The 27,361-nt window shown below is 43.9% G+C and overlaps 2 protein-coding genes and 1 long non-coding RNA gene across 7 annotated transcripts; 2 read left to right on the top strand and 1 right to left on the bottom strand.

Annotated features, from left to right (window-relative positions):
- Positions 1 to 952: 952 nt before the first annotated feature.
- On the top strand, positions 953 to 4,581 carry f9a (coagulation factor IXa). Of its 3 annotated transcripts, none has more exons than XM_071458471.1 (8): positions 953 to 1,110; positions 1,341 to 1,528; positions 1,614 to 1,638; positions 1,857 to 1,970; positions 2,404 to 2,538; positions 2,622 to 2,935; positions 3,044 to 3,167; positions 3,675 to 4,581. In XM_071458471.1, exons 1-8 carry the CDS (start codon positions 1,005 to 1,007, stop codon positions 4,268 to 4,270), a joined length of 1,602 nt encoding a protein of 533 aa, XP_071314572.1. In that variant the 5' UTR covers positions 953 to 1,004; the 3' UTR covers positions 4,271 to 4,581. The 3 variants fall into 3 exon arrangements, with proteins under 3 accessions (XP_071314572.1, XP_071314574.1, XP_071314573.1); XM_071458473.1 differs by having other exon boundaries at positions 1,020 to 1,110; positions 1,341 to 1,448; XM_071458472.1 differs by lacking the exon at positions 953 to 1,110 and having other exon boundaries at positions 1,320 to 1,448.
- Positions 4,582 to 4,681: 100 nt separating this feature from the next.
- mcf2a (MCF.2 cell line derived transforming sequence a) lies at positions 4,682 to 27,267 on the bottom strand. 3 transcript variants are annotated; one of them, XM_071458468.1, is made up of 30 exons: positions 26,052 to 27,267; positions 21,386 to 21,454; positions 21,102 to 21,216; positions 20,629 to 20,719; positions 19,022 to 19,141; positions 18,353 to 18,469; positions 17,887 to 18,036; positions 17,666 to 17,781; positions 17,401 to 17,515; positions 17,119 to 17,238; positions 16,826 to 17,017; positions 16,553 to 16,744; positions 16,221 to 16,392; positions 14,865 to 14,941; positions 14,656 to 14,741; positions 14,446 to 14,512; positions 14,233 to 14,348; positions 13,905 to 13,974; positions 13,716 to 13,808; positions 13,437 to 13,529; positions 12,580 to 12,705; positions 12,253 to 12,474; positions 11,435 to 11,527; positions 10,975 to 11,053; positions 10,632 to 10,695; positions 9,221 to 9,321; positions 8,712 to 8,824; positions 7,446 to 7,558; positions 7,175 to 7,278; positions 4,682 to 7,067 (listed from the first exon to the last, which is right to left on the bottom strand). In XM_071458468.1, the coding sequence occupies exons 1-30, from the start codon at positions 26,164 to 26,166 to the stop codon at positions 7,027 to 7,029; spliced, it is 3,342 nt and encodes a 1,113-aa protein (XP_071314569.1). In that variant the 5' UTR covers positions 26,167 to 27,267; the 3' UTR covers positions 4,682 to 7,026. The 3 variants fall into 3 exon arrangements, with proteins under 3 accessions (XP_071314569.1, XP_071314571.1, XP_071314570.1); XM_071458469.1 differs by lacking the exons at positions 4,682 to 7,067; positions 7,175 to 7,278 and adding an exon at positions 8,954 to 9,062 and having other exon boundaries at positions 7,448 to 7,558; XM_071458470.1 differs by lacking the exons at positions 20,629 to 20,719; positions 21,102 to 21,216; positions 21,386 to 21,454; positions 26,052 to 27,267 and adding an exon at positions 20,004 to 20,467.
- On the top strand, positions 7,475 to 12,806 carry LOC139606365 (uncharacterized). The gene is made up of 2 exons (XR_011684616.1): positions 7,475 to 7,589; positions 8,706 to 12,806. It is a non-coding gene; the product is annotated as an uncharacterized lncRNA (long non-coding RNA).
- Positions 27,268 to 27,361: the final 94 nt, after the last annotated feature.

The raw sequence follows: 27,361 nt of genomic DNA, 5'->3' as shown, positions 1-27,361 counted from the left end.
GTTGGTCATTTTTAAAACTTTTAAAAACTTGGTTGTATTATTCCCTCAGCTCTGTAGGTAATTCACTGTGTCAGACAGTCACAGGCTTTCTCACGACTGCAGTGATAAATAATAAGGTGCATGATCCTATTACCAGTCTCTCTGTCTCATTGTGCTGTGTTGAATGACTGAGGTGTATGAACGCCATCTTGTGGTGAAAAGTCCAAAGTGCATTTCATCAGGTAACCCGTGCTGTTTCGATGGACTGAGCTGCAGAGGAGGATTGATTTAGGTTTCGGTCAAATATTAGCAGACTAATACAAGCACAAACTGTGAAAACAGCTGCACACATAAATCACAGAGGAGAAGGCCACGATTTAAAGGGACAGCTGTAATGTCACAAAAAACTAAACTACTGTCACAAACAAAAGATAGATAGATGTTGATTTAAAGAAAGAAAATAGAAAAATATTTTTTTTAAAAACATCAAATCTTGAGCTTGTGAGAGATGTTAAAATACAGTTTTGCAATAAAATGCATAAAAAACACATAAATAAGGTAAAAACTTGGTTTATTTGTGTGTAGAAACAGGCAATCCAGTTGTGATAACTAAATAGAAATTATTCATGTATTTGTATTTGTACCTTTATAATGAAGTAAAGAGTTTCTGAAGCAAAACACTGGACAAACCTTTTGGTCCTTTCACAATAAGACATTTGAGTCCTGGAGTGTAAAAACTGGACGGGCACCGGGGGTGAAATTAAGGACGTGAGCTGTCCAAGTACCAGACGGGCTTGTGTAAGACCTTTCCTCAGAACAGAAAATCTAGGATTTCCCTAAACTCGGTCAATCATTTATTCTGATATTCTGTAGTTTCTTCATATACAAATAAGCACATGAGTATATATTTGTGTATGTAGATCCTGACACACAGGCACAGAGGTGTTTTTTGTTTTTTTTTTCTGAGCAAACACACAAGTAATCGTGAGTGTACATGTGCAAACAGAGTTTTGTACTTTGGAGTGATGGTCCAGTGTGTGTCTGTCGAGACGTCACAGCAGTTTGGAATGGAGCTAGTATCTTTGGCTTTGCTGTCTTTGTTGCTTTCGGGCTTTCAGCTGGGCTCTGGAGGTATTATAAGATGATTTGTGACGCTCATAAATAATTTATCTCCAACTTGAGGTTTATTTGAGTTGTGCTGTTTCACTTGTAAGGTGTTGTAAGTGCATGTGACAGCTGGAGGATCGCCCTTTTTATTTACGTTATTGATACACAGAAGAATATCTCTAACCTACGCGTATTTGCTGCTGTGACCTGTGAGATGAAAGCAGCCGTCTACATCTTCCTTTTACTCACTCCAGCCCCAGCTCCAGCCTCAGGTGCGGTGTTTCTCTCAGGTCAGGCAGCCGACAGCGTTCTGCGGAGGCACAGGCGCCACAACACAGGGGTGTTTGAGGAGTTCCTGCAAGGTGATTTGGAGAGAGAGTGTTATGAGGAACTTTGTGACTTGGAAGAGGCCAGGGAGACCTTTGAGAATGATGAAAAGACTGTACGTGTTTGTTCATTTTGTTATTATTTTACACGTTGTTATTTTTGCTGGAAGACTTGATCAGAGACTTTACTGTGTGTTTCAGATGGAGTTCTGGGCAGGATATGTAGGTAAGACTGTAGGTGTTTAACGGCTGATTGAACGCAGACAGAAACTGACAGGAATGGTGTCATAATTGTCTCATGTGTTTTTTTCCATAATTTTGTGATGATGATTCAGAATATGAACATGTGCGCTCATCTTGTATTTATATGCTTTTATGTAAAGACGCTTCATAAAGGTCCTCCCAAAATGAAGTCAGTAGATGACTGTGTCTGCATTTCCACAGATGGCAACCAGTGTAATCCCCATCCATGTCTGAACGGGGGCTCGTGTAAAGACCACCTCGGCTCCTACACCTGCACATGTCTGCCTGGCTTCACTGGCAGGAACTGTGAGATCGGTAAGTCGAAGTCCTGTGGCTGGGTTTAAAAATGTGACCAAAGGAAATTGGATATTTATGCTACATGATACAAATTTGTTGAGAATCTGAGATCAGATCAGATCAGATGTCACTCTCAAAGGATAAACAGCCAGATGCTTTTTTCCCCCCTTTTTGTTTCTAAATTAAATCAATGGCTTGCATCCAGCTTCAGTCTGGTTTTAGGTTCCAAAATTAGATTTGTCTTTTTGGAAATTCTATAAACAGCAGCTAAAGAGGCGTCTCTGTGAGGAGTGACTGCATTTAGCTCAATCACACAGCCCGAGGTGCCCTACGAAACAACAAGCATTCACATACACGAGTTCTTATGTGGTAACAACATATCATGATATAAGTATGTATGTATGTAATAAGAAGGTGACTTGGAATCATTTCTGTATCTTTTCCTGCTCAGCTATAGCAAAAAGATGTGATGTGAACAATGGCGGCTGTATGCACTTCTGTGTGTCGATGGGAACCTTCGGAGCAAAATGTTCCTGCGCCACAGGATACAGGCTGATGGATGATGGGCTCAACTGTGAACCGAAAGGTACTGACACACACTTCATGATGCTTAGCTAAATATTATAATAATGACTCTCGACTCAACAATGTGACGCCTCCTTCTCTCAGTTAAATTCCCGTGTGGCAGAACAGCTCTGGCAGAGGTAACTGCAGAGTCCAGAAGGTCTCTGTTCGGCAGTGGGAATGCAAGCCTGCAGAACACCACCTCACTGACCAACATCACCACCACTACATCCACTCCCTCAACTCCAGCCAGCGCCACGACACTTCTCCCAGCCACAGCTGATCCTGTAGAAAACCGGCCCCGTAAGAAGCTGCCCCTGTGGGTGTTCAGTGAGGCTGAGGTCCCAACTGAGCAACCGCGTGACTTTAAACGCATTGTAGGAGGCCAGGAGGCCACTCCAGGAGAGATCCCATGGCAGGTATGGTATGGAAGCAGGAGTAATGGTGTATGTTAGGAAAGGCGAAGAAACATCAGCTGTAATGTGTTCAGTTTTTATTCACAGCTCTTTTCTCCCTCTTTTCTTCAGGTGGCCCTGGTAGCTCAGCCCACTGGTGACTTATTCTGTGGGGGCTCCATTCTCAGTGAAAGTTGGGTTATCACTGCTGCTCACTGCCTGGCGGAGTTACGAGGCCCCTTCTCTGTCAGAGTGGGTAAGTGTCACTGCCACTGACTGATTTCACCTCTGTCAGAACAGGATGAAGTAGCTCTGTGTAAAATAGAGCTTAAAAATTTGTATATATAACAATTGATTAATTGGTTAAAAAGACCAAAATGACCTGGTTTTAGCTTTTCAGCTATGGGAACTTGCAGTTTCTTTGTGAAACTGAATATTGTTGGGTTTTGGACTGTTGGTCAGACAAAACAAGCAGACACAAGACAGTGTTTGGGTCTTTTTTTATGCCATTTTATGAATTTTAAAGGCCAAATGACTGATCAATTCATTAAGAAAACAATTGACAGATGAATCACTAATAATAAGAAAATCATTATTGCAGCCTGTCTTAAGGTTTGTGTGTCATAATCCTTGAAATAATTTAAAAAAGGGAAATGATTTTGCCGTCTGCTTTGGGACGTCCTGACATCCAGCCTGTGTTTTACTGTAGAATAAATCTCTATAGGGATTCAGTTATTTATGTGTCTAATATCTCTCCCTGCAGGAGAGCATAACATCTACATCAACGAGGGCACAGAGAAGGAGCATGAGGTGTTGGAGCAGCACGTACACCCACGCTACAATGCCAGCGTAAGCCTGTACAACCACGACCTTGCCCTGCTTCACCTCAAAACCCCCATCACCTTCTCCAAAACTGTGCGGCCCATCTGCATAGGACCCAAGGATTTCACAGAGGCCCTGGTGAAGAGCGCCTCCCCGGGTACAGTCAGCGGCTGGGGCCGAACTCGCTTCCTTGGATCCACGGCGAACACGCTGCAGAATGTGGAGGTTCCCTTCACAGATCGGACAGAGTGTAAGGACAGCAGCAGCGCCAGGATCACTCCCTTCATGTTCTGTGCAGGATACTATGACGTGGCCAAAGACGCCTGTCAGGGTGACAGTGGAGGTCCTCATGCAAACGTCATTCATGACACATGGTTCCTGACAGGCATTGTGAGCTGGGGGGAAGAATGTGCAAAGGATGGTAAATATGGTGTGTACACCCGGGTGTCTCTTTACTACCACTGGATAAACCGTGTTATGGGATTAACTAAACAAAGGCTGGCATTTGATCTGGAAGATCCTGATCCTGAAATTTAAAGATTATAGATCAAAACAACTGTTTACAAATTTATTGCATGTTAAATAAAATGTGTTCTTTTTTTTTTTTTGATTGACACTCTGTCAACATCAGAGGATGTTCAAAAATTACATTGAATTGTATGAATTGAAATTCATGAATTTGAGACAGAGACCTTTAAAAGACACTCAGCTCTGACTTGGCTGAGCAGTTCTGCATCTGGATGTTGTCACACTGAAAGTGTGAGTGTGGTTAAAGAAATGTGGACAAAAAAAGACAATGTGTAATTTACATTAACTGAGTGACTAATAAATTCCATTATGCCAATTAACTAGAGTCTATATTATGAAGAATCCAAACTAATAATACTAAATGGATGTCAGATCTACAAAACCACTACAGTTGCAGCAAACACATCTGCTGGTGAAGAGATGTTCTACAAGGGGAGGTGTTCAGTAGCAGAGAGAGAAAACGGATCTTTGCAAATCCAGACTTCAAATTATATGTGACTTAAAACACAAAAAGAGAAAAGTCTGCACAGTTTTATTATATAAGTTGGCTTCAATTAAAACGAGAATACAGAAATACTGGGTGAAAGCAGAGTGTATGACAGAGAGAAGCCTTAGCTTTGAGCCAAACATGTCACCATGATAAAACAATCAATTATTTCAGTTGCCAAAAAAAAAACAGTTATTGCAATAAATAGTTTATTTGATTGGATTATTTAATACGGATCTGAAGCTGTACAAAAAGAAGCCAGTTTAGAACAGTGACTGTCTAACAATACAAACCTGCTCTTTGCTCAGTTGCCATGCATTTTCATCTTAAAGAAACATTCAGCAACAAGTTTAGGCTACTTGGCTCATCAGGATACATAATGTTTCAAGCAGGTTTTTTTTTTTTTGTGCAAAATCTGCAGCATTTTGGATTTCAGTTAAAGGAAACATCAAATTTTGTCATCTAAACTAAAAGGCAAAAATTAAGGGGTTGTTTTTGTGCAGTCAAGCATTGCTCCTGTAAATATATGGAGACGTAATTTCATACAGGGCTGCAGATACCTCACAATGTGAAGGAACAAAATGACAGCAAAATAAATAAATTACCAACATAGGTAGTAGTGCGAAGCGGCCCCTGCTGCTTTCCAGGCTCATTTCCATATCAAACACAGGGTATCAAAGGCAGCCCTCCGACTGGGGCTTCGATTTGATGTGGTAAATTCATATAAGTCTGCAATCAATATTTAATTAAGCGTTCAACACAGAGGGTGTATTTCATGTTGGCTGTATGATCCCTTTTAATGCAGAACCCCGAGATTAACTGAGCTGTAATGGTGAGGAGGAAACAATCTGCCTCCGTGATGGAGGGGCACACAGAGCATAATCTCTCTCTCTCTGTTTCTCCTAATGTGCCTCGTCCTTCCCTCTCCACGCTGTGACTGACAGTCGGGTTCCCAAAACATCCTGAGGAGAATGACAATGTTTGGTGCTCTGTGGCCCGCGCCTCAGATTTGTTTACGGGCGCACACCAAGGAATACACTGCCATCAATCTTCATCATGTCCGCGTCTATCTTACATTACCGCCGCTGACACGTCAACCACAGCCTGTATGTGTGTGGGGGGGCTACGTCTCCCCTGCCTCCTTAACACTTTGTTCAAGAATAAACAAAGGAAACAACAGCATGAATCAGGGGAAATGCACAGTGAGAGAGGTAAAGCAGCAAGCAGAGAACACATTCAGTAGACAGAAGGTGGCTCTTTTTGTCTCTTTTGTCCTTCCACCTTATTAAAGTGCCTGTTGGATATTTGTGAGGTCAGGTTAAAGCAGGACGAGTATTTGATTTTGCAAACAGTACATACAAGAGACTCCAAAAGAGCAGGAATAAAAAAGGCATTATGGCATGGCACATTTTGGCATTTTAACTTCCTAGACTGTAAAGAAGAGTTTTGCCTTAAGGAATGAAATGTAAGAAAAATACAATGAAGTAGTTCAATGGAAAATGTCAACTGCTACAACTACACAAAGATGAAACACTGAAGTACAACAAATGTTAAAAATGATACTGTATATGTAGAAAACTTGCCGCTTTAAGAAACGTTTCAGGCAAATCCTGGGTAAGCATCGTCCAGCACACACTGAGACACACAGGAACAGACACACACACACACACACACACACACACACACACACACACACACACACACACACACACACACACACACACACACACACACACACACACACACACACACACACACACACACACACACCCGGAGATACTGTGACCACGTTTTAGCTGGAATGAAGAAGGGTGGAAAAATGTCCACAGTTTGCGAAAATGACCCACTCCTGCAGCAGCAACCTCACATCCTGACTGTGTGTGTGTGTTGCAGATGGAGCGCCAGACGGAGAAGATATTCATCACCAATAAGAAAAGAGGAAGACCAATAAGGATCCAGGGATCAGCTATTGATTGTCCAAGAGGGCGTAACAGTTCCTGTGCCTTTGCGCTGGTGCCACCGCACACCTTCACTCTCAGAAAACACTGGCCCGGTGGATTGTCAATCAAAACCTCGGGGGAAAAAGTCAGGTCTGTAGATTCCCACTTTTTTTTTTTTTTAATGACTGAGCTGTGCTGAAGGAAGCAGACGGCACCAGGGAGTGAGGAGTGGGCGGCTGATACTGTATCAGTTATGAGACAGCTATGGCTCAATCTGTTCCTTCAGTCTGTTCATCATCCACAGGTAAATATTAGCCTTTCATTCTGTGCTTTCTTCTCTACGGGGAGCTCAGCTTTCTGGCCTTCAGGTTCCCTGGGTCTACAAGAAAATATAGAGACTTTTAAAAAAAGAAAATCAAAGTCAAGAAATACTAGAGCTCAACATTACAGAGTCTTGTCATCTGGAAGCCTGTGTCTTTTCTTTACCCCCTAGTCTGGAGGAGTGTCCTCGGCTGCTGTCTCCTATAATGAGCTGCAGGCTGGCAGCTGCCATGAAGCCCTCCTGTCGCCGACTCAGATTTTTCACCAGCCTGAAGCATGAACAGTGAGAAAAGAGATGAGAGGATTCGATGATTTAGTTGTAACCACCAGGTCTGAACAGACATGTGATGTAGTGCGTCTTTCTCTGCGGTCTGAACTTGTACTCGTGCACATACGGGGCAGTTTGGATGATTATGATGATGGGCTGAAAACTCACCAGCGTCCCTTGTTGTCCTCACACTGCAGTTGGATAACGTCTCCACATTTGATGGTGACGCTGTCGGGTCCATTTTGAAGACAGTCGGCCAAAGCCCTGTATCTGCCTGGAGACTAACACAGAGGGAAAACTGTCAAGCACAGAGCAAGTACAGATTTATTTATATAGAACAGCTGTCTGTTTATAGCTGTGTTGGAAGCAAAAGTTACAAAGTGCATCATGAGAAGGCACAAAATATCAAAGAGGAACAATATGAACAGGCACAAGAGCCTCAAGAATGAAAGAATAAAAACATCAGATCAGAAAAGTGAGGGGATTTATACGTCTTCTGAAATATGTTGGTTCAAACAGATGATGTTACTGTAAGAGATAAACTATTCTGTTTTCACTCAAAGACAGAAACACAGGTTTCTTTATTTCAGCTGGGCTCTGAGAACATCCAGTAGACTGTGTGCTGCTATATGCACAGAGCAGCTCGTCAGTATTTAGTAGTTAAGGAGAAAGGCTACAAAATGTACAAACTACAGCTCAGAAGTGAAAGAGTCAGCACTTTCAAATTAAAAAACACTGTATAAGTGTGATAGTTTGTCTTCAGTAAAAAGAGTGTAGAGGTTTCATACTGTGACAGACAGAAATTAAATGTGACATCTAAATTCTTTTGAAAATTGTATGATACACAACAGCTACTGAAGCTTGAGCTGAGATTGTTTTATCAGCTGAGGAAGACTGGAGGATCTGGTTGAAATCTCCAGAACAGCTACCAAATGGATCAGTCTTAATGCATATTATTATTATTTTTTTTAGTTTTTTTTTTTTTAGTTTTTTTTTTTGTTTTTTTTTTTGGGCCTTTTAGTGCCTTTATTGGATAGGTCAGTGAGAGAGTGACAAGAAAGTCAGGGAGAGAGAGCGGATGACATGCAGCAAAGGGCCGCGGGTCAGATTCAAACCCAGGGCCGCTGCCTTAATGGTATGCGCTCTACCAGGTGAGCCACCGAGGCGCCCCTTAATGCATATTTAGATACGAGTGTTCAAATTCTGCCTCTGGTGTCATGGCCACTAATTTACCCTCTGTTCTTGCAGGACTGAAGTATAGAGTGATGATGTATTGCAGTTTTTAATACAAGGAGACTATCCTGTAAAAGGAATATACAGTAGTTTTGTGTAACTTTTAGATAAGATAAAGTACTGAATGGTCTAAAAAAACTGCGACGATCTAACTGTTCATCACTTGATGTATGTTATTGTATCTGATGTATTCAGTCTCACCAGCTGCATCAAAACCTCCTCCTCTGTGTCAGACGGGTGGAAAGCGTCCCGACCTCCAGGCCACTCCCCCAGACCCTCGCAGATGTCTACCGAGTGATGAGCTCCGGGCCAACCTGGGACACAGACATTACCTGGCTGTCATAGGAACTGAGGAACACACTGTTCAGAGCACCACACCTTACAGGCACCATGTAGATACTTAGTAACTATGTCGATATGATAATGACCCCTCTGTCACTTACTGGGAAATTAACAAGAACGTAGAATCAAAAGCTAATCTCAGTAGCTGGACCTTTTTCCCCCAAATTCCTCGATGTACCTGGTTCTTCAGGTCAAAGTACACCTGAACTGCTGAGGGGGAAAAGCCAAATATCTACGTCAGGAAGGAAATCAGCAACAATGTTCACAGCAAATATGACTGGCATCAAATCCCACAACATCTTCTGTGATTTAGTTACTAAGTATCTACTTGATCATGGCACAAAAGTAAGTGGATGGGATGTACTCACTCCTGCGGTTGTGCTGGTGTTTAGGGGAGTGAGGCTGGGGGTCTGGACTGCTCCTCCCCGACTCGGTGTCCTCTGAGCTCACTGACGCCCTCTGCTGCTTGCTGGGTGAACAACACAAAACAACACATGTCACCAAACGCTGTGCGGAGTCAGCGGACGGTCTCAGGATAGACGTCATCCTCAGCCACACGATCTGCGGTCAGCTCTTTACTCCTCAATCTGTAAGGGGAGGGAACAGAATAGCTGGCCCCAGATCAGTGCTAAGGAACAACTCTGTCCTGTTGTTTCCTTACACAGCCATGACCATTCAGGCACCAGCCAGACAGCAGGGCAGAGCACAGAGCAGCCGTATGCAAGCTTCTCTGTAAAAGGTGGGAATTAGGACTCACAGACCAGCGACTGACACAGTGTTCACACCTGTGTCAGCACAAACGGAGATCTGGTCTCGATTATCAAGATCCAAATGTAGAGATTTGGTCGCTCTCTTATTACATGCTGAGTAATATTGTTTGTTGAAGTCTGCAGTAGCTTGATGAGATCTCAAAAAACGAGTCCCATCTTAAAAAGCAGCCGTCATGAGGAAATTAAGAAAATTCATGGAATGAAGCCAAAACTTGTTTCTTTCGTTTGCCCTTTGCATTACATGCAAAATAGCAAATCTGAGATGCAGAACTGAGAGGTTGTTTTTGACACCATGTTAGAAATACCATGTTAGAGCTGCTGAGACACAGGCCTCTTGATGTGACAACTTGGTGGGGGGGGGGGGGGGGGGGTGTCAGTTATGAACCAGAATGAGGCTATAAAAGGGGTTGCAGGTGGGGATCAGTATGCAAACACAGTAGCCTGGGGTTTTTGGTCCCCAAGTTGGGTCAGGTGGGTCATGCCAGGCCGAGGCGAGGTGAGCCAGGCTGAGTTTACCACTGAGCGTTAGGGCAGGTCAGTGGCGCTGGGGGCGGTGGCGGGGGCGCGGCCGGGGCCGTTGCCGGGGGCTTCGGGGACGGGGGCTCCGGGAGCGAAGGCACAGAAACACGTCAGCTGACAGCGAGACAAAGTCCAGCCCCGGCAGACAGCCCCTGGGAACCCCTCTGGACGGCCGCATGCCCCTGCAGGTGGGGGATGGGAGGAATGGGGATAGGCAACCAGACAGCAGTGGACAGGGTGGGGCCTGCCCCCCGTTCTCACACACACACACACACACACACACACTAACAAAGCCTTCTACCACGGTCACGAGAAATGATTCCGTCACATTCACTCAAGCTGTGATCAGATATGAAAACTCAGCAAACAAAGGTAGTAGTGCTGTGACTGCATGTGTGTGTGTTTTTATACATTTGTGCAACTTTAGCCTAAAGTCATGCGCTTAGCTCAGAACTGAGAATCCTGTGTGTAAACATCCACAGTCACTGACCTCTCAGAGAGCGGAGGAGAGAGCTGCATGTGTTCAACCACTTGTCCGTGTTGATACGCTTCATCTGTGAGAGGAGGAACAGGGTGTGAGGATGGATGATACTTTCCAGACAGCATTCATTTGACTCTGTGTTGAACGTCAACATTAATTTTGAGTTTGTACACTCATAATTTTCTTTTATGACAGAATATGATGAAGAAAATCTGAGCACAAAGGTCCGATTAACAAATTTAAGAGCTTTTGACCTCATCTCATGTTCTGTGAGGGAAGTGAAAAGCAGTTCACATGGACCTTTGTTCGCAGACACTCTGTAAGAAATGTATTTATTTATCTATCTTTTTACCTCTAAGCAGCTTCTGCTGGTTCGTTAGGATTCTGCGCAGCTCATTGAGCCAGGCCATCTTCACCTCCACTGTAGGAGCCTGAGAGTCAACAGAAACATAGCAACAGGCTAAACATAGACGGTCAGTGGGTTACAACATTGTGGATACACTGTACTTCCTTATTCTGTTAGGCCTGTTTTTACTAAATCAATGAACTGATTGGTTTATAAAATGCCAGCATGTTGTTAAAGGCTGATCACAGTTTCCCATAAGTGGTGTTTTAAAATGTCTTTTTCTGTCTTCAGCTTAGAGTCACAGAAGAGTCTAAGATATTTGCCATTTCTGCTCAGAAAATTAGGTAAAAGATTCCAAACTGTTGTCAGTTAATATCGACTCTCACAGTAACAGTAGGAAGGAGCTGAATTAATAGTCAGATTCTGTCTTTACTGTCGCTGACATGAAACTTTTCAGACTCCTTACCTGAACCACATACACCTCCTCCCTGCCACTGTACCAGATCTCAAACTTTTTCACATCTCCCTTGACGTTCTCTGTGATCCCCACAGCAGTCATCTGCCAAGAGACATACACTGTTTACACTGACACACACACACACAAGCAGCACAAACAGCACCCCATACATCAGACTTACATCATGTAACACATCTGTCCTGTCAGAACACAGACATTCACACTCACAGACACACCTCCGCTGTGTGACTGCTTCCTCCCCACATCCTCAATAATAAATCAAGAGCAGCAGCGGCAGCAGCTGTGGGTGTGACACCCTCCGCACATCAACACACACAGCAGAAGTCTTGCAGGAATACAGCGGATTCTGTGGCCAACTTATTACAACACAGATCAACTGTTTGTTGTCACTTCGTTACATAGATCATGTTCGTCACAGTGACGGACAGTAAGTGATTGAATGAGATGAACTTGAACAATATAATTAAGCATTTGTTAAATTAAGTTGTTAACCACATTCTTATGCAGCCAAAATAAAAGTAGTTTTGAAATGATCATTATGTTATATTATATGAAACATCCTACAAAAACTGATAATTATGCCTATATTTAAAATTACTTTGAATTTAACATAATTTTCTCACATTTAAGACACCACTAGTCTCTCCTGTCACTCGACACAGTGTAAGTGCTGTATTCTTAAGTAGTAGTAGTAAGTAGTACTCAGAGCATATGTTTAAATTTGGTATTTATGGGCATAACATACAAAAAATACTTGAGTATTGTGTATTCCTCTAAGACGCACACAAACAAAGACACAGACCGACCTTGAGAAAGTGCTTGAAGCTGTACAAGGGTGTCTTGTCGCAGCCGTCTCCGTGCTCCTCCCTCCTCTTGCAGAAGAGCAGAGCTCTCTCGTACAAGAACAGGTGCCTCTGCATCGGCTTGAAGCGAGCCAGCTCCTTCATGCGTGTGGGACCTTTCTTGTGGCTGATCCACACGCTGAACGAGCCCTGCATCAACACACGGCCCAGCTCGCAGATGTCACCCTGTGTGTAACAAAGGCTCGGTTGTAAATATCTTCTCTGTAAAAAGCACATTGTGGCACATTTATCTCACATTTATTACAGTTGAGGAATAAAGACTTGGTTCACCTCATATCCTGTGATGGCGATCTGGTGCATGGAGTCGTTGACTGATTTGAGCAGGTCCAGCATGGCTGTAAGTGCCCCCTGCAGTTCAGAGGTCCCCTCACAATCTGTACTGTATTTCAGCAGCTCCTGAGAACACACACACACACACACACACACACACACACACACACACACACACACACACACACACACACACACACATTCATGTAAAAACATACATAAGTACAGCAGGTAAAACAGTGCACTCTAGTGGTAAGAAGTTCCAGTGAACTTGTGTGTGGAACATTTGATGATGGAAGAAAGCAGAATAAACTAAACCCTGTACCCTTTGATATGTTTCTGGCCCAGCTGCTTTCATTTATCTCTGTGGCTTGTTGTGATATTTGTGTCTACAAGATCAACAGCTGATGGACGTCCAAGCATCAGGCCCACTCCCGGTGAGTATAATGTAGGTGTTGTGTGTGTTTGTTTGTGTGTGTGTATGTGTGTGTATGTGTGTGTGTGTGTGTGTGTGTGTGTGTGTGTGTGTGTGTGTACTTGTACTTGCTACATAGTAAGGACCAAAAAAAGTATTTTACTAACAGAGTGAGGACATTTTGGCCGGTCCTCACTTTTTGAGACACCTTCAAATCACATTTTGAGGGTTAAGACTTGGTTTTAGAGTTGTGGTTAGAATTAGGTTTAGGTTAAGGTTAGGGTCAGGGTTAGGGTTAGGCACTCAGTTGTGATGGTTAAGGTTAGGGTAAGGGGCTAGGGAATGCATTATGTCAATTAGTGTCCTCACAAAGATAGAAGTACAACTATGTGTGTGTGTGTGTGTGTGTGTGTGTGTGACAGAACCCTGCTCTCCATCTCACCTTAAGCAGCAGCTGGTATTTGGTGAGGCGCTGGACTGGTTTCAACAGGTAGGAGTCCAGGCCCAGTTTGTGCTCCAGCTTTTTTTGACATTCCTTTGCAAGGACGACAAATGAAACCAGCATGAACGTGACGTTTGTCGATGCTTTTTACGCTGTAATTCAAAAGGCTGTTTGTTTTGACTGATGCTATTAATCAGTTTACAACTGTAGAAGTTCAAATATTTACAGAACATGAAATATTGGTGAAATATTTGAAGGTGAAATCATAACAAATCTGACCAGAAAGAAGGCACAGTCTGAGAATTGTCTCCACAGCGCCTCCGAGCGTGGCTTATTCTGACAGTAGCATTCATACATTTGGAAACTCTCTTTCTGGAGGAGACAGAAAAGAGAAATTTGTTTGAAAAAAAAGAAAACTAATGATCAAAATATAAAGAAGCTACACAACATAAACGTTAATCATCTCACCCGCTCCAGAAAACAAGCTCCCACACCTTCAGGAGCCTCCAGGCATCCTTCCAGGTCCTGAAGGAAGACCCTGGATTCCCAGAAGGTCAAAGGTCACACATCAACCTCAGTTAACTTTGCTGTTGCTCATTTTATTATTTTGAAATGTTAATTCTCTTCTTCATTTATACTTTTTCTTGGACACCATCAACAACAGTACTAGTGTCAATAAAATTCTTGACTGAACTGTGTCTATGTCTGTGTGAAGGTCAGTGTTTAACATACATGCTCATCTGTGTATGTGAAAACAGGTCGACAGTATGTGTGATGTGAGTCATTAATCACTTGCCTGCTGTGAAAATTGTAGATTTCAGGCATGTTTCCGAAGAGGATGTCTCTCTTGCTGCGTAGGATTGGGGGCAAAAGCCCTGACAGAGCTGGGTTTTCCATCTCAGCCCTGTAACCCTAGAATATTTCATTACAGCAACACATTAAGGGAAGTATATGATTTAAGTATATGTGATAAAATATGTATATGCAGGAATAATCTGTGTTTTCTCACCAGCAGCACTGACAGCAGCTCTTCCACATAGATTCTTTCAGTCTCTATGAGTTCCCTCATCACATGGCTGCGATACAGGAATACAAACAAGGTAGACAAAGAGAGAGCCAGAGGGCATCATTAGCTCTGAACAAAGAGAATCACAAAGTAAACAACATCAAGAGCAGCGCTAAGGACGGACAGATGGGTGGACGGACGCTGCCTCCTCACCGCTTCAAGAGATCTGGGCTGTCCTCTCCCTCCAGACTGTATGACACACAGCTCCGGCTCTCCTGGTAGTCGTGAATCACCTCTATCTGAACACAACACACACGCACAACACTGACTTTTCCTTTTGGATTTAGAGAAAATATTATTATACTGAACTACCAATAAATATTGGACATTTCAAAAGTGGAAGGAAATAATCACTGCCTTACCTTTCTAGGGTTGGGGCTCTTTCGGGACGTTCTCTTCCCGGGCAGAGAGAGGTCGAATGTGAACTTCAAACCATCACCTGTGAAAACCGGATCATAAGCAGCAGCAGCAGCAGCTCGAGGAGTATGAGTGTAGTTCACACAGAATATTTCTACACTGGTAGGAAGGTAGTGATCGTGAGGAGATAGCTAATTTAAGCGCCCATTCTAAATCAAACACTTTTTTTTCCTGTGCACAGTATGAACATGTTAGTCTCAGAGGGATTTGCTTGCCTGGCCTATGACCTTTTTTTATTCCTCAGTAATTAAAATAAAAAACATAAATCAGTGATGATGGACATTTGAGGTAATCAATGATAATAGGCAGCCCATCCTAAAGGTTTGGCCTGGAAACAGGACGTGCAGATCTAAAGCAGCGTTTGGCATAACTGTCCTTTTGATCCAAGCAGCTGAATCCTCACATGCTCATCCAAGCTCAGCTGAGTGTTGCACCTTTGCATGTGCCATGTTACAGTCATCAGTGGGCTGTGTTCATGTATGTGCATGCACGTACACACGCGCGAGTGCATGCATGTACTCGATCAAGTCAATTAAAGCTAACCACTTTTTCCTTCATCTCCTCTCTGATAGAGGTGGAGTCCTGAGTGCTGATGGAGCCTCAGAGGGGTTCATGATCACTCTGTTTGTTACGACTCTCATTAGTGCGGCTTCCTACCACGAAGAACAAAGCCTCAAAGACATGAATGGGTATAGAAAAATATACATTTATCATTTTACTTTCATACACTGACTGGATGGAGACACATTCAGTCACACAGTAGAGACAGTCACATAATACAGTATTAATTGGGGACTAGTGTATATGGTTGGCTTTGTGCAACCTCCCATGAGACACAGAGGGAGTTGAAAGGTTCTTTAAAGTATATGAACCACATATGGTTCTATAGCAGCCATCCTGACTAATAGAGCAGTCAGGTACGTCCCACTGGACTGATTATACCACCCACCCTTGTTCCAGCTTGTTTGTAAAGGTGGCCTGTTCACCCCGGAGCCCATTCAGAAACACCTTAGGCCTACTCAGTGGGACCCTGTGATGTGTTAATTTAAGCATGGTGCCTAAAGAAAAGATGCAACGGGGAGAGGGATTGGTTCCAGGCCATAAGGGCTGGAATGAGACCCCCTACTGGGCCTGGAAAACAAGGGAGGGTGTGTAGGGAGTTAGTTAATTTGTGAAACGCCTACTGTACATGCTGCAAACTAGGGCAGCTAACTATAAAGACCAATGCTGTTTAATCAGCTGTAACACAAGATTCTTCCTTTTGAGATAAGATCATGTACATGTGTGTGTCTGTGCTGTACCATGCTTGGGGGAGAAGAGCGGGGACTTGGAGCGTGGTGGGTTTTCAGGCCTGGGAGCCACCAGTTGGATCGGTCGGACGTGTTTATCGGCCAGCTTCCTCAGACAAGCCTGACGGTTCTGGATCATCTGCTGCACTGCTGCATGCTTCTCAAACGTTTTCCTGATCTGGGCCTAACAGAGAGAGAAAGATGCACAGGCAGGACAGCAGGACTTTGTGATATTACTGATATCGTGGAACAAATGAACATGGAAAAGATGGCGACAGGGTCATACTGTGTTTTTTACACCTGTGGTTTTATCACCATGAAGCATCACAGTTGTGGGATCTGACCTGCAGCTGAGGTGTGATGACAGCCTCGTATTCAATAGCCAAGATGTCAGGTCCTGAGCTCAGTATAGATGGCACCCCCTCCAGGAACTTCTCAATATCCCTTATGGCAGCCTGGGCCCCCTCCTTAGACTGAAACTTTTCTACCAGCTGATTGGCCAGCAGATATGCTCCATCATCACACCAAGTTTGGGCCTGAGGGTAAAGAGCACATATGCATCACTATGAATATGCATGAGTGTGTCCTGATGTGGGTGTAAACAGACATCTCAGTACCTGACCAAGACAAAGCAGCAGCTGGTGTGTGTGCAGAAGACGAGAGTGTTTGGTCTTGAGAGCAGCATTGAGTGTATCACAGTAGTGGCGAAGCTCGTTGCAGCGCTGCATAATGAGAGCTATGGCGTAGTGGTGACTGGCTGACAGCTGGTGTCCGTGAAGGATGATGATCTGAGCTCGAGCCACCACCTCCTGACAGAGCCAGCAAAGACGCATGAGAAGGTCAGAGTCAGTCTCGTTAAACACATGGTTAATAAAAGTTGTTATTCACAGCATGATAGAGAGACGCTGACCTGTGCGTTCGATTCCAGACTGTCCAACCTTTTCAAAGCCTGTTCTGTTTGAGCCAGAGTGTCCACAGATACAGACAGCTCCCTCTCCTGAGCCATCAGATGCTCCAGACACAACTCCATCTACACAGAAAACACACACCATCAGATCCACTACTAAAAAGAAACACAGCCTTAGCTCAACCTGCTCAACCCAGAGGATAATTTATCTCATCAAGTGTCCAAAATTAAAAGCTGTTATCCTATTAGATAGGGCTGAAAGACATATACACACGGAATCCTTACCTCCTGAAAGCTTTGTTCATATCGGAGCAGCTGCATGTACTGATGGAGTTTCAGATGATGCTTCTCAAAGAAGCCATCAAAGGCTGACTCCATGTCTCTGAGCTGGGCAAGAAGCCTAAAAATAAATAACAGGTTTATACTTGGACTAAAGAATAGAAGTGTAAGAAGGCAGCCACTTCTGTAGTAGATTGTAAGACTGTAAAATACACTTTTTAGCTACTAATCTAAAAAAAGATTGAATATAAGAAAGAAAAAGATGTCTCACCTCTGTACTGTCTCCCAGTCCAGCTTCACATCCCACTGGGAGTCATCCTCCATCCCAGAGGTCTCCAGGTTGGAGAGAAGATGGCGACCCTCCTTTGACACTGACCTGATTGCATCCTGTCAAACACAGCAGAGCTTAAAATAGTACTTCATGAAACACTGCTTGATCTTTTTGGGTAATTTTGAAAAATGAATCTTATATGAAAACATTTGGAAACTTACCTTGAGTTTTCTGTACTTGTCAGTTTGAGACTCGAGAAGATACTCGATGGCCTTCCCCTTGTCAGGCAGCTCTGTCTCTGCCAGCTCAGTGCCAAAGCCCTGTAGCATCTGTGCAATGTCTTTGACTGTTACAGCAAAACTTTCAATAGCCTGTAGTGGAAGGAAAAAACATTATAAATAACATATGTAACTGCAGTGAAGAACTGGTGCAGTGAGACGAGGGTAACAACCTGCAGCTGAATGTCTGTAAGAGACAGAGCTCAGTGGATATAAAGGGTAAAGGGTGGATGTAAACATCACACTTACAGGTTCTCACATCTTTTATATTTTATGTTTTATATGTGCAGAATTTCTAGCAGCAGCTTTATCAAACTGGTAAATGATATACATACATATACATATAAACATACATACAGATATAATAAATGTTTTGTGTAATGTGTGTCAGAATTGATCTGCAGCGTACCGTTCGTAAAACAATCCAGTCACTGTGACAGTAATCCAAAGTGCCTCCAAACTCTGACGTCAGCTGGTTCTCACTGATGTAGCACAGCAGGTCTGTGACAGAGCTCAGCATCACCACCTGAAGGTGCAGACAAAATCTGAGCGCTCACAAAGTGCAAACTCACAAGAGTGGTGTGTTTAAGTTTTCCATGTATTCTACATTTATCACTACCTGGTTTATAAGATGCAGCGATTTCCTTTGTAAAGCAAACACATTTTAGCAAGTTTCTTTAATAAACTGGAGGATATATATATATATATATATATATATATATACATACATATACATATATATATCAGACAAATTAAACTATAACCCGATAAATAATAATTCTATGATCTCATTCATTTCATTTCTTTATTCACCAAGATGACGCACACATTTCTGCCTCAGTGCCAGTGTTAGTCAGCTGCAGTTCTCTGGCAAGATGGTCGCAGATGTTAGGTGATATAAATGTTATTAAAACCATATGGTGAAAGAGGTTGTTCGTTACATGTAATTTGTGACTCTGGCAAACCAAGAAAAGCTGTTTCCACCACAGAACATTTTACTCTTGGACATCAGGGCTGTGACCAGGCCGAGGTGCATCTTGTTGTGAGGGGGAACATGTTTGTAACTGAGCTGCCTTACTGGCATCTTGAGCATGAAGTCCTCTTGGCTGAAGCGGAAGCCAATGTCAGTGACTGTGCGATGGAAGAAGCTGGTGGGTCGGAGGACCAGGACCAGGTGGAGGTTCCCAGGAAAGGAAGCCTTGAAGAAGGAAAAGATGACCACTGTCATATTAATGGCGTTGCATAATAATGGAGGATGACTCAGTATAAAACAAAAATGTCAGATTTAACCTCACATAACAAACATACAGCTTTTCCAACATCTGCACAATCACACAACAGAGCAAGCTGACACCGAGGGAGTTCAGAGCAGAGGAAAATCTGTCCTGTCAGCCTGATGGATTCACGGCTCAGTCTCTGTAACAGTCACACTCCTCATATGCTGCATTTCCTCTTCCAGTCGTCTGAGGTCATCCTCTGACTGCAGGAGTTTCTGCTCAGTTTTTGCATCATCCTCAAGACACACAAGCTACATCTCAACATCATGACAAGATGTGATTTCACTGCAGGTGTAAATAGAGTGGACTGGACCCTACAGCAAACAATAAGGACTGAGATAAATAAATCATCTATATTTCATTTTACATTGTATTGATTCCCAGTGAGGACGCACACTACCATCACAGGCACATCAGTAATGCAGAGGGTGTCTCTGCAGCAGGACTGATGAGCTTTACACCACAGCTCTCTTTACTTCTGATACCAACAACGCTTTTGCATCGACGCAACTTCTGACATTCATTTGACCACAGAGGTCGATTAATCGAGCTTCAGGCTTCAGGATAATCCCGCATTAAACAGCCTCACATCGGTCCGACCAGGTGTCATTCAGGTTTCCCGCACAAGCCAGTGACTCAGCAGCCGCAGCAGCAGCAGCCGCGCACCGCAGTGCTGCACCCGGCAGCGGCGGCGGCCACAGCCGCTGCCGCTGCCGCATTCACCCTGCCCCCCCAAAAAACTTCCCCAAACTCTGCACACAAACTAATCAGCGGCAACGTTACCGGGCTCCTCCGGATCTTCGGCACTCCCCGCCGGTAAAAGCAATCGGCCATGGTGTTGGAAGTCATCTCGGTTAAATGTTACGTTCCCGCCAGTCCGTTGGAAATTGATGCCTGTGCCTCAGTTGTGCAGCCCCCCCGGCTGCCTGAGCACAGCCGCAGCTCTGCTGCTGCCCGCTGCCTCTCACACGGAGGGGGGCAGCGCTGACTGCAACGTTTCCCTCCCGCCCGGGCGCCTTCCTCCTCACCCTCATCCTCTTCCTCTCCTCAGCACCCCGCGTCATCACGCACTTTTTGCTTACTCATACATTCATGCGATGGGACATTCAGTACAAGCAGAAAGTTGAGGCTGCTCTTTAAACTATGCACCATTTGGATGAATAAACCGAAAACCCTATAAAGCCCTGAGGTGGTGGGGGCTGAGGCGGTGGGGGCTGTCCGGGCACTGTGCAGATTCTCAGCACCATGGACAGCACCTCATTAATAAAACAACAGCTGGAGAGCACAGTCACGTAGCTCACAAGCAGTGATGGATGTGGAATCCACAGCGTGGCAGTGAAGCGCATTTAAACCCGAGCACCACTAGGATCCAAGGATTCACTGTGAAGAGAAGAAATATGACACTCACTGCTATCCTGGCCAGTGCAGTTTTGATTGATGCCCATGTGTCCAGTCTTCGGTCTAAAATGATGATAAATTTGACTCCAGGCTGCCTCGTTCTGCAAGAAATAATGGGCAATTGTATAAACTGTGACGTCAATCTGTGCAGTCATTAAGATTATACTGATTTAAAGCTAGACAGAAAAATGTAAAGCATAGATAGATGGATCAAATCATTTACAATAAAAGTGCTTTACAACTAAATACACCAGTTCTTTATCATCTAAGCCTCTCTGCAGTGACACATGAGGTGAAAAGGCCTGGACTTGATGAAACTGAAGATTTCCTGATCTGTTGGGAGACTGAGGTTTGGACGTAGAGGGCATCAGTAGGACATCTGACAGCTGAGGAGCAGCTGTGCTCAGAATATAAGCGCTGGGTTTTTGGTGCACTGCAGAAAGGAAGAGGGAGAGACTCGGGAAGAAATGAAGTAGGACACACCGAGGGATGAGTGTGAGGTATGTAAAGACTTTGGCTAAAGCTTCCTCTGGAATGTCACTGAAAGCTGAGCATTCAGGGAGGGTGATGATGACACTGGAGTCTTCCCCACGGCCCCCTGGGAATAAAAGATACAAGCAATCACTTTCTTTATCAGACATACGATTATGTCCAGATAAGCTTTTAGTAAAAAAGAAAATGCTTTGCAGTCACTAACTGGAAGGAAGGATGAGAATCAGACAAAACTCAGATAATCATTTAGTGATGATTAAACAAAAAGGCTTCACCTGACAGATATGCCACCTGCTTCTCTATGTAGCCTCCCACCTCCTTCATGCTCACAGGGACGGTCACCTCTGGAAGAACACACACAAATTTTAACAACTAGGCTTGGAGGAAGGTAATATTGACTGCAGAACAGTAAATAGTAATAACTAAAGGCTCCGTAGGTGCAAAATGACATTTAAACATAGATGCTGTTCCGTTGCCTGGTTGCAGAGATACAGCACCTTCCTTTGGCATGTGGCTTTTAATTGATGGTCTAAATGACGTCTCTGCCACAGCAACAGCAGTGACTCCTTTTCCTCTGAAGTTTTGACATGAAAGTGGCAGCATTTAAAGAGCAGAAAATATCACGAGTCAACCTCAATCCAAAAATAAACATCACAGCTCAATGGAAAACTTTGCCGGTCAACACCTCTTTTAAACTGACTCCGACTGTTACATTATTAAATATTACTGCCTGTGTTGCATGATCACGATCAGCAGATGCTCTAAATGCTGCTCCCTGTGTAGATCAATGCACCTGGTGCAGGTAAGGCAGTGACATCATTAAAACGCATTAGCTCATTTACAGTGCAGCATCTGAATTCATGTGTGTGGGCGCTGGGTTTGCTGGCAGATGGACCACATCTCATGCACGGTGCCATTAGTGTTTTAATATGAGTGGCCAGTAAATGCATGCAGTCTCTTATAGAGCCGTCAGTGCAGTTCAGAAGAGGCTCACATCTGTCCTCTGGAGAACCAGGAAACGTTCAGCTGGATGGGTCGAGAGCACACACATCGACCTCTTCGTGTTGAGACTGTTCACATTACATCTGCTGAACATTTAATGCACTGAGTGGATGATCTTATCCAGAGCATGGGACACTTTTAGGCTTAATAGGCATATTAGTTGATGGTACATTACAGTGGCAATGTTCCTTTAATTCAAGCTCATAAACTACATCATTAAATACAGGGAGACAGAGAGAATAATTCCATATTTCTCCCCAAACAACAAATATTAACAACAGACACAGAAACAAAAATTACACATATAACTGAGGCATGATCTAGTTCACCTTACTAAACTAAATGTCTCTGCCCCTATTCAGTGGTTTATGCAATAGATTAACAGGCTCATAATTTGTTTCCCTATCAATAATGGATACAGTAATTAAATATGAATTGGAGCAGAGAGACAGAAAAACAGTCAGAAAAAAAGTTGATAGAGAGCAAAAGAAAGAGAGAAAGAGCAAAGGAGGTATTATTTTCCATGAGTCGACTGCAGTAATAGCGTCCGACAGGTTGTCAGGGAGCAAGTAATGAGCTCTACTGGTACCTGCTAAATATTTGATGTGTGTCTGTAACAGAGAGGAGCTGAGCCAGGCAAGGCCACAGCAGGACCGATGGCTGGGCCGTGCACACAGAGTGTAGAGGCAGGGTAAAGTTACTGTCACACTGGAAAAGTTATATAAGTCTTAAATGAGCAGATGTGATGTCACGTTAATGTACAGTTTCCACTGAGATAAATGCAAAACCTTGCAGAACAGTGCAAGATGGAATAAGAAGCAAATAACATCTGATCAGAGCAGTTCTGACTGCACTGAAGTTGAGGTTAAAAAACAAGCTGAGGATACAGAAGCGTGCACGCTGCAGTCCTCCACTGTTGATCAAAGGAAGATCAGCCTGTGCTGCAAACTGCTACACTTTTAATAAACCATCCAGTGTTTGAACTCCATCCACTCAGCAGCTCGTCCCATCAGTGGAAGCATCTGACAGCACTGCCAAATAAAGTTCCACATGACTTCTGCCTGATAATATCTGACTAAAGAAAAATAAAGGAACCAATCAAAGGATAAAATACGTCAGCTTCTTAACCAGGGCAAGTGACTCTGAGCTCATCTCTGAATCTCTGCCCCGTGTTCTATATGTGTTTGTTTAATAACTAATACTATCAAACATCTTTTTAACAGTTAAAGTTAAAGCCTGTAGAGGCAAAGCTTCACACTTGTTCAGGAAATGCTGTGGTTCACTTTGAGCTTATGTCACGACCTTTCCCAAGTGATATGCAGGCGAAAATCAAATAACCTCTGTTTGCTCTGGTGTTCTTACACACACAGAGAGAGAGAGAGAGAGAGAGAGAGACAGAGAGAGAGAGACACAGAGAGAGAGACAGAGAGCAATGTTTGTCAGTGTGGACAGAAACCGAGATTTGCTGCGAGTCAAACAGATTCAGACCCGGACCGATCCCTTCAATCTACAAAGCTGAAGCTTATCTCTGTTGTCCAAACAGTGATAAACATCTACACTGATTTCATTACATACAAACCCACCCTGTTCTTTTTCATGTTCTATTCTCTTACAGCAGGGGTTTTATTGGGCTCTCTGACAAGCCTTTTATATCCAAGTGAAAACAAGTTTCTATTTCAGGGAGTCTCAGGACTCACAGGGATGTGAATACATCTTACAGGCTCCGTACAAAGTCAATATTATGAGGTTGGCAAAATATCAAACCCAAACATGTTGAAGCTGTTAGAGCACGAGTTCTGCCTGATTATTGACTAAAGACTGTGCAAATCAAACAATAGAGTATATTTTTTATACTGGCTGACCAGTCGATGGTACGACACCTCACCTCAGGTAGTTAAATCTTAGCGAATCTCACAGAATGACAAGACGTACCCAGCATGGATGTTCTATTCAGCCTGATTTGACTGAAAAAGCAGACACATGTAATCCTTTGCAGAGTAAGAAATCCCCCCTTACACATACAAACATGTTCATAGTACACAGAGACCCAGCCTCACACTGCTTTTAGGTCATGAGATATTTTGCTAAACAAAGCTTTCAGTGCTAAGGGGATTAGACTGGTGGGTGGCTGCATTCTGAGAGAGAAGGATAGAAGGAGATGGTAAATTTCACTGGTTTGGGACGTATAGCTTGGTGGTAAACCCTGAACAATAGCCCCATAGGGCTTTGACTCTCCAGGCCCCTGTGGCTTTAATGTTCAGCAGCTATGATGCGTTCTCTTTGGTCTGATTTTGCAGATATTTGTCTCACTGTAATTATATTTATTATTAGGGGAAGTTTTTGTGACATTTGTGTGACAATTCAACCCAGAGATCAACACACTTCGTGCTATTTTACTTTTGTTAGACTGTGTGATATCCACTGCTGTCGAGAGAAATTTAGTTTTCTGGGGAAATTTAAATGTGCTAAAAATCGCAGGTGCAAACACAGCAAACTGATTAAAGTGTTTTAAAATGTAAAGCACTGACAGCGGTCTGTTCAAGTAGCTGAAGCGTCTGAGGAGCACTGACGGCTGTGGAAATGACAGCTGGACTGTTGTGTAGTAAAATCCTGCTTTTACTGCGCTATGGGCTGCTAGCCTCTGTCATGTTTAGAGATTCATTGAGATACACATGGCTAACCTTCGTTCATGGTTTATTGTACCATTCCACAGACATACTGCATTAATTTGTACATTTACTTTGAAATCCTTGTATGGTTTAAATGAACTGAGGAAGGCTCACTCACTCATGGAGAGCATGTTGGAGCAGGAGTGAGTTCACACAGTGTTGACAGTGATATTGTGCAGGTGCAGAGCACCGAGGGCACAGGGTAAAGGATGATACATCATCACCCACAGAGTAAATGATGTGTGTTCTTTATGCTCACAACTGCATCTCCTGTAAGAAGATTAGGACAAAACCCAGAGTACAAGGCTCACATTTCACACCTCACCTGGTATAAATAGAAACTCACTGTGGCCTTTTCCCTGCCGTCTCTGTTCACACACCCCAGCCCAGGTACAATGAGCCCACAGGAGACATAAAGAGCCAAAGGTCCATAAATTAAACAATAAGTCAAGGCTGCCAAGATTCCAGAGTAATCACATTAGCCTCTGGAGGAAACTGCTCCATGAAGCTGTCACTCACATCAGGAGCTATTTCTGTTCATCATCTTCCCTTCATTCTTCATTTTCTTCTGCCATTTGACAAGACAAATGTCCAGAATGATGACTGACAAATGTGTAATATTGTTTTTGATCTGTCTTTTTGGAAAACTATTTTATGTTATTTACATTATTGTATGAAAAGACCATAAACGTTTCCCCTTTCTTTTCTAAATTCAGTTGCTATTTGAAGATGGAAAGCGTTGACAGTTTATTAGCCTCACAATTCAATGCATGACACAATAGTGAACAGTGAACAGTGAATTCTCCACTTTGTGAACATCCTGTTTTTTCTTCCTGAAGGGTTGGTTGACATCAACAGTGCATTTTCTCCCATCACAGTCCCACACTGATCTGCAAACTACAGTCTATAGATATTCAGGCTACAAATTATTACTATGGATAAATATCTGTCCATCTGTGGTGGCTTAAAATAGCCGACATAATCCCTGCAGTGGCCCATAGTTATAGCAAAGCTGCAGGAACTGGAACATCAATAATACTGACCAACCAATGACAGTGTGCAGTTCTCTGGTTACCTCATGTTATGTTTCTCATAAGTTAAAGATGAACATTGTAAATCAATCCAACTGCACTTCTGCTACAGTTCCCTTCATTGCTGCACTGTGCTGAGAAGAGCAATGTGAAACACAGGAATGGAAAACAGCTTATTCAAAAGCCTGAGAGTGGCCACCAGAAGTTAAATGAGCACCGTCAGCATCGTGTGTACTCACGCTGCAGAGTGCTCTCAAGCTGCGAGCCGGCCTGCAGGAGGCAGCGGTAGCTCTCCATCTCCTCCTTGGGCTCTTTCTCCAGCTCTCTCTCCTCCTGCAGTGAGGCTGGGCCCATTCCCCTGGACTCCGACACAGGATCAGGCTCGGAGAACTGACGCTGTCGTGGGAGGTGCTGACAGTGGTCCAGGCCTCACATCCTCTTCAGAGTCCTATAGTCTTCCATAGTGTCTGCATATAGAGGCTGGGAAAGTTAGGTCCACCTGCCTCTGCGGGTCCCAGGATCCAGATGGGACAGCTCCCTGAGGCTGCTGCTGGATCCTCCTGACCTTGAGCTGCATAGAGAGTCTCCACAGTGAGCGGCACAGCTACACCAGAAGACCTGTCCACATAAGCACAAAACAATGGCTTGTTGTCCTGTTGTCACCCTGACAGGGTGTGATGCGCTTTCCCCCTCATACACACTGGTGCCGATAGACTGTCATGCTCTCAGCAGCAGTCAGCTACTCCAAAACAAACAGGGCTCCATCTGGACACTGCTGCCTGTCTCTCTCTGGCCCCTCCCCTCTGTCTCCCTGAGCTTTAGTGCGTCAGCTCTGCACTGAGCAGAGCAGAGCTGGAGTCAACTCCTGACACACTGCCAACTCCCTCCCAACTCCTCCTCTCACTTCACACTCCTTCATGCTCCCTTTTGCTGTTTTCTATGTCATCAGTACAGCGCTGACTGCACCACAGTCGGACGGATTGTTAGGTTGTCTGGCCGCCATGTTCACAACCCCACTTTCTCCAGCTTGACTTTAAAACAGAGGCACACACAGTGGAGAATGGACCTCTTGTAAAGAGAAAATGAAAATCTACCCCACCCTCTGCCAACAAGTTTGGCCCATGTGAAGCACAGCCTTTAATACACAACAATCACATTCAGACAGAAGAACAAATATGAAAGGGTGTCATTGTGTACATACTGATACACAGAGCCTTTCTCAACCCCCCACTGCTGAGCCCACAACTACTCTACTCTCTAATAGATCAGTGCTCATTGACAGTAGAGACCAGAATGTGGAAATATCACATGTACATGAATGTAAACCTCCTCTTCAGTGACTCACGGTGCTCGGTGGTTTCTTGATGCAAGGCCACACATGTTGCAGTGGGAGAGCAGCAGCGCTCCGTCCTGATTCGCAGCCACTCAGCTGATCCAGCTTAGCCTCTCAGCCATCTCATTAGTGCACAGCATCTGCTTAGTGTGATCAAATGCACACACAGACACACACACACATACTCCCACACAAACATACATCCTTACATCAGAC

Source organism: Trachinotus anak, unplaced genomic scaffold (genome assembly GCF_046630095.1).
Source record: "Trachinotus anak isolate AG129_WGS33_773 ecotype Australia unplaced genomic scaffold, CSIRO_AGI_Tana_v1 ptg000021l, whole genome shotgun sequence".
In the NCBI taxonomy this organism is placed as follows: Eukaryota; Metazoa; Chordata; class Actinopteri; order Carangiformes; family Carangidae; genus Trachinotus; species Trachinotus anak.
The sequence above is the reverse complement of the archived record's forward strand: the minus strand, read 5'-3'. Positions and strand labels throughout refer to the sequence as shown.

What these genes read in the sequence shown, in the direction of transcription:
- f9a (XM_071458471.1), top strand. Translation starts at nt 1,005, where the DNA reads ATGGTCCAGTGTGTGTCTGTCGAGACGTCACAGCAGTTTGGAATGGAG. An exon ending in GTTCTGGGCAGGATATGTAG is followed by an intron (nt 1,639 to 1,856) that starts GTAAGACTGTAG and finishes GCATTTCCACAG; the next exon opens with ATGGCAACCAGTGTAATCCC. An exon ending in TGGCAGGAACTGTGAGATCG is followed by an intron (nt 1,971 to 2,403) that starts GTAAGTCGAAGT and finishes TTTCCTGCTCAG; the next exon opens with CTATAGCAAAAAGATGTGAT.
- mcf2a (XM_071458468.1), bottom strand. Translation starts at nt 26,166, where the DNA reads ATGGGCCCAGCCTCACTGCAGGAGGAGAGAGAGCTGGAGAAAGAGCCC. An exon ending in CTGCACTGGCCAGGATAGCA is followed by an intron (nt 19,142 to 20,628) that starts GTGAGTGTCATA and finishes TCCTTCTTCAAG; the next exon opens with GCTTCCTTTCCTGGGAACCT. An exon ending in GAGCTTGTTTTCTGGAGCGG is followed by an intron (nt 13,809 to 13,904) that starts GTGAGATGATTA and finishes TGTCTCCTCCAG; the next exon opens with AAAGAGAGTTTCCAAATGTA.